The sequence below is a fragment of the Trachymyrmex septentrionalis genome, unplaced genomic scaffold, assembly GCF_001594115.1.
Source record: "Trachymyrmex septentrionalis isolate Tsep2-gDNA-1 unplaced genomic scaffold, Tsep1.0 scaffold88, whole genome shotgun sequence".
Classification (NCBI taxonomy): domain Eukaryota; kingdom Metazoa; phylum Arthropoda; class Insecta; order Hymenoptera; family Formicidae; genus Trachymyrmex; species Trachymyrmex septentrionalis.
In genome coordinates this window covers 1002048-1008047 of record NW_017306070.1, presented here as the reverse complement: position 1 = coordinate 1008047, position 6000 = coordinate 1002048, and the positions used below count along the sequence as shown (strand labels likewise).

At 30.0% G+C, this 6000-nt stretch overlaps 1 protein-coding gene across 1 annotated transcript in view; it reads left to right on the top strand.

Moving 5' to 3' along the window:
- The window catches only part of LOC108755549 (GPI transamidase component PIG-S), a 30532-nt gene extending 24609 nt beyond the window's left edge, over nt 1–5923 (top strand). The window contains exons 2-9 of the mRNA XM_018498624.1: nt 601–831; nt 1208–1405; nt 2186–2404; nt 2675–2863; nt 2923–3061; nt 3410–3557; nt 4108–4454; nt 5173–5923. Of these exons, the coding sequence (XP_018354126.1) occupies nt 601–831; nt 1208–1405; nt 2186–2404; nt 2675–2863; nt 2923–3061; nt 3410–3557; nt 4108–4454; nt 5173–5335 (1634 nt within the window). The 3' untranslated portion in view covers nt 5336–5923. The remainder of the gene's footprint in view (nt 1–600; nt 832–1207; nt 1406–2185; nt 2405–2674; nt 2864–2922; nt 3062–3409; nt 3558–4107; nt 4455–5172) is intronic.
- Nucleotides 5924–6000: the final 77 nt, after the last annotated feature.

Sequence of the window (6000 nt, the reverse complement as noted above, 5' to 3'; positions counted from 1 at the left end):
TATATAAAAAATATATTTATACAAAATATATATACATATGTATGTATATTAATATATATTTTAGAAATTAGCTCTTTGAAAACAACAATTATAATATAATCGGCGTTATTATTGCTGTATTATTTTTATTTACAATAAGGACAAAAATTTTTATATTAAATAAATACATTGCATTTATTTTAAATTAAGCTTCGGTAGTCTAAAGGCTCAGGTAATTATTCAGATTAACGGACATCATACTGATGACCTTAATCTTGACAAATATTGTCATAACTCTGAGTGATTTTCAAAAGGTTTTAGGTGGCGGTCACTGTTCGTTCAAATGTTATTAACAAATAAAATTTTTTAAAATAATGTCTATTATTTGTGCTACATTTCTGCTATATACTGACGGTCATAAGATTTTCCATGTGGGAGGTTCACCCAATCTCTCTTCGTGACTAGGGCATACGTTTTCTTACGCGAAGCGAGTTCAACCTCACACTCTTCAACGCTGACTCTTATTAGCCTTGAATTTCATTATTGTTATTTTTATGTTTTAGTTTATTATGTAATCGCATATTATATAATTTTAGAATATTTTCTCATCTTTTGTTACAGAAAAATACAGAGTATACGCGAGCGTGTCGTTCGCTGTATTACTCTTAGGGATCGGCGTGCCTCTCTGGTGGCACACTACAACAGTGCCTCGTGTTACACTTCCCTATACTGGAATTGATGAATTATCGAAACTAGATATCAAAATTACTACGAAGATTATTGTTGCAGCACTCTCACACAATCGCGCCGAATCGCTTGCACGTGAGATCAGACATACGTTCGAAAACGCTGGTAAGTGAAAACGAAACACGAAAGATTTAATAACAATTCATATTGTGCATATTGCGTGAAAAGATTCAAATAATTTTGACGAAGTTTTATAATAAAATTACTTGTGTTCACTCACGTTAATGTTAAAAAAAAAAAATTTTCAGCAAAATTTTTAATTTTGAACTTTTATCCTTCGATGATTAATGCATTCAAGCTGACACTCACAAAGCTTGCTTCTATCTACAATTTTTTTTTCTAAGAATCTATCTTTTTCATCTCTCTCTCTCTCTCTCTCTCTCTCTCTCTCTCTCTCATTTTTAATTAATTTGTATAGGAATCATCGATATCGTTAAATTTTTTTATTATTTTTTTACTAGTTTCAACCCTTGATTTTCAGAAATATATCAGCTAAACGTAGAATATCAAATAGTTTCCAATAATCTTTTGGCATCCGCTTTTACATACCACGAGCTCGAAAAGGTGGCTTCGACTTTCGATTTAGATGTGGGTGATTTATTATTGCTCGAAGCGACAAATTTGAACGACGCTGTTCTAGTTGGCTCAAAGAGAACGCTGTATTTCTCCACCGAAACTAGTAAGTTAATTAGTATTGAAGCAATTTGCTTGAATCAGTTGCGTCTGCTAGATTTGAAAGTGCAATATAATCGATGATTAGCTTATTCTTAGCTAAACATATTCCGAGCGAAAAAAATTATCATAACATTTTTAAGAATCTTTCGTATTTTATATATATTTATGAAGATTTTTGAAAAAATATCTTAAAGCTTTTTGAGCTTTTATATCATAAATTTTCTTCAGAAATTAAAAATGGAAAATCTTATAAATTTAAAACTATTTCAGAATTTACATATATAAAGAATTTTAGAAAAAATATAGACTCAGCACTGAAACGTGTTTCGTATAAAAAAAATCTGAAAAATTTTCTAAATTATATAAAAATCGGAAATTTATTTAAAAATTTTAGAAAATTATACGAAGAATTTTAACAAGAAGATTGCAAAAATTATAAAATACCAAATGAGATGATAAAAATATACATGGTAAAATATACATGGTCACATCCCTTATTATTCCGTAAACTAATAGAGATAAACTTAATAAATAACTCAAATTAAACGGCTGTAACTAAACTTTATTATCAGTACAGTGTTCACTAAGAGAAATTACTTATATTAGAGAATGTAAAGATAAGCATAATTTTTTACTAATTAATGTAAGTATTTCGATATAAAACTTACCGTCCCTTCTAGTTGAGTATGATGTATGATATAATAAAATTACATTTTTACAAAAATAAATTTAAAAAGTAATGAAATTTTCTTAAAATGTTATATAAATATCAATGTATTTTCAGGTATATCTACATTAATACAAGTATTGTCAGAATGGATTCTACGTGATAAGTCATTGGCGCTGACAAAAAATGCGCTTGCAGAGCCTACCATGTATAGCTTAGATGAGGAGAATAGAAGACGATTTCCAGCCAGTCTGGCATATGATGTTCTAGTCACCTTGGTTAATCCTGACCCTGAAAAGCTGAAGATTGTTTGGGACCTTAAGACTGTAACTGAAGGTATATATATCATATATAAATATTTAATATTAAAGTAGCTTGAAAAATCGTAAGATTTAAAAAATATTTTTTAAAAATAATCTCTGTAATGGCTTTTTATTAACTATGTACTATGTAGGGTACAGTCTGGAAACAGTCGAATATCTAAAATACAAAGCATTTTTGGAGAAAATGTTTGATACACTGTGTATATTATTATTAAATACCGACAATTTTAATCGTTAACAAAAATACAATTCACATTTGTGACTAAAATTTGATTTCTTGTAGAATACGTGCAACCGTTTCTAGATGAGTTGTCCATCTTGAGTAACTTTTCTATCAAATCGCAGTGGCTGTATTTATTATCATTAGATATGAATCCTAGACGTGTACCTGACAGTAGCCCAAGCCGCAGGCACTTTGCCTTGCGTGAGAGCGTTCTGCCACAACTTGTAACACCATTGGAAAAAAAATTAGGTTTGTAATGCATGTAAAAAGTATACTACTATACTAGCATATCTGACTAAATTTTAAAGCATCACAGGTTAGTCTCCATCCATGTATCAATTTAGTAGCTTATATGGTACCGTGTGACAATGCGCCTTTACATATCTACACCCGCAGCGGGCACAGATCACGAACAGATAGCAACGTGGAAGCCTTTCTCTCTCCAAGGTATCTTTTATTTCTGATTTGTGATTCACACATTTATTACTATTGTAATGATTTTCTTAAAGGGATACTAAGTCGTCTGTTTTACAAATTAAACACAATAATTTTCGTAGAATGATATAGATATATCAAATATATATATTACTTTTATGAATTTGGAAATCCTTTTCTAGAATTAAAGTCCAGAATTAAAGTAATGTACACGAACATAAAACTGCTTTGTTACACTGTGTGTGTAATATATGTATTGTATATATATATAATATTTATCTTCTATAAAAATTACCTTTTTCGACAAATACATTATTTTGAAATTTAGTTCAATTATTTAACATTGTACAATTGATATAGATGGGGTGGCGTGATTTTGATTAATCCATCATCAGAGATTTGTGAGAGCGCGCGAGAGGATGAAGCTATTACTCTTGTTCCTGAAGAAACTGCTATAGTAGGAACATTCCTGGCACAACTCAGACTATTGCTAGGCATTCCAGAAATGGTATTACGATATTAAAAACTTTGATATATTGACTTAATTTTAAATAGAGTAATTTCTAATTTCTTTTCCAGTCTGTTTTAATTGTGTAAATTATTCAAATTTATGTACCCAGATTCAATCACTATAGTACAGATTGAATGAGATATCAAAACGAATTTTTTGTTTTACCTTTTAATAAAAAAAATCAGTCTATATGCTACGTTTCCTGATTACGAATATCGCACTACTGATATTGCAATATTGCGATTCGCTAAACGTAAACAAAGCATTGTTATTTCACTTCAGTGAGCACTCGATTCACTTGCACGCCACGTGCGCTGAGAAACAGCATGAATATCTAGTGCCTTTATAACTCAAAAACTTTTAATTATTATAATCTTAACATATTTTGTGGTATTGGAATTATCTTTCAAAATAATGTTAGAAATTTGTATTTTTTTAAACATCGTTACAATTTTTACGAGACAGAATATTTTATTTTACCTCGTAATCTTTTATATAATATACAAAAATTAAAATATAAACGACTTAAAAAATAATTAATTTTCAGAAATCTATTAACGGAGTGACGGCGGTGCCATTGGTGGGATTAAAATCACGTGATTGGGAAATTGATTCCTTATTAAGATATCGAACTGTTGAGCAGTTAACTTCGGCCAAATTAACTCTGCAGTCACTGGCGCGACTACTCAAAGAAATTAGCAATATCGTTATCACGGATGTAGTAGGAAACAGAATCAAGACTGCTCTTGAGCTAGTGCATGAATCTGCTGAGCATCTGCGACAAGGCGATCTCAAACGTAGTTTCAACCTCAGCAAAGAAGCTTTTATTATCTCTGAGGCGGCTTTTTCCGACCCAACACTCTTGGCGCTTCTTTATTTTCCAGAGGATCAAAAGTAAGTTAATTTTGAATTATTTAAAAAAAAATGGAAATAATGAAAAAATGTTGGAGCGCTATCATTTCCTCATCATCCTGTGATAGATAGCATGGTGCGTTTTTTTTTTAATAGTGGTTTCCCCAATAGGCCTATTCCACTCTTATCTTTTAATGCAAGAACTACGAAATGGCGTTCTCTCCCTCGTACGCAAATTCCTCCCTTCGAACAACACCGCGTGTTGCACATTGAGCCATTGCCGAAATCATACTATCAAAAGCATCATACTATCGGACTCTATCATATATTATTTGGTAGAAGAAATATTTTGCCATAAAACTCGTTAGACTTATATTTTACGAAGCTATAGAGCCTGCTAAAAAGCCAAATTGCAATTTTGTTCTTAAAATTATTATAATAAATAAAATAATACATTCTTTATTCTCTGTGCAGATACATGTTTTCATGTTGATATTTTTATTTCCTAGAAGTAGTATGTTCTTGTGTGCTATTGGTCCTTATGAGATTAATTAAATTATGAAATATTTTTGTTTGAAACGAAGAACTGTTTTTTACTTGAGATAGTTGAAACGATCTACGTCTATGTAAAAAAAGAGATAATATTTAATTCCTCTTTGTGGGTTTTCTTATATTCAAATAAAATTAATAGAAAATATTACGAAAATTCAGCATATATTTTTTAAATTATTACATAATAAATAATTTTATGATATTACAGGTACGCCGTGTACATTCCCCTATTTCTACCGGCTATGATACCGGTGTTGTTATCTCTCAAGAATATACGAAGGTACTATTTTCCTGGAAAGGATAACACAGAAAAAAAGATCGATCTTAAAGAAAATAAAAATGACGAGGACAATAGACTGAAAACTGAATAAGTCACTTATCTGACCGATAATATATTACATGCAGACACTCGTGCGATTGCTCATTCGAAATCGTTTTGATCAAAAGGTAATGTATAACAATAAGCGTCTAATTTCATGCAGAGACTCTTACCTAAGTTTTTATTTACGCGTATAACGTTGAACGTATTTCGAGTATCTTTAATTTACTCCGATGGGATCACATAATCGTAACGATTATTAAATATGAGTATAAGAATTTTGAGAATTTTTACTCACTGTCGCATATGACAGATAATATATTAAGATCTCATTCAAAAAAGATGCTGAAAGAAAACGTGTGAGAAACGGAATAGCTTTGGTTTATTCCGAAAAGAAAAATGTTTAATAAATTATGTGTATACGAATGTATATTATATTCATGCAAAGGAATATAATAAACGATTTTTTTCTGGAGCCTCCTTTCTTTTCTCATTTGTTTCTTCAAATCATGGTGGAAGAAAACAGATGAGACAACGCGGTATAATGACAATTCAGAGTAATAATCAATAAAATTTTGGTCTTAAATAGTAACGCGATATTCAAATACAACATTAATTAATAATAAAAGAATAAATATAAAATTTGTAAATATATATAATACGAAATTACTTTTACAAAACTTCGTTAATTAATAAAATGTAAAGTAAATGTAAATG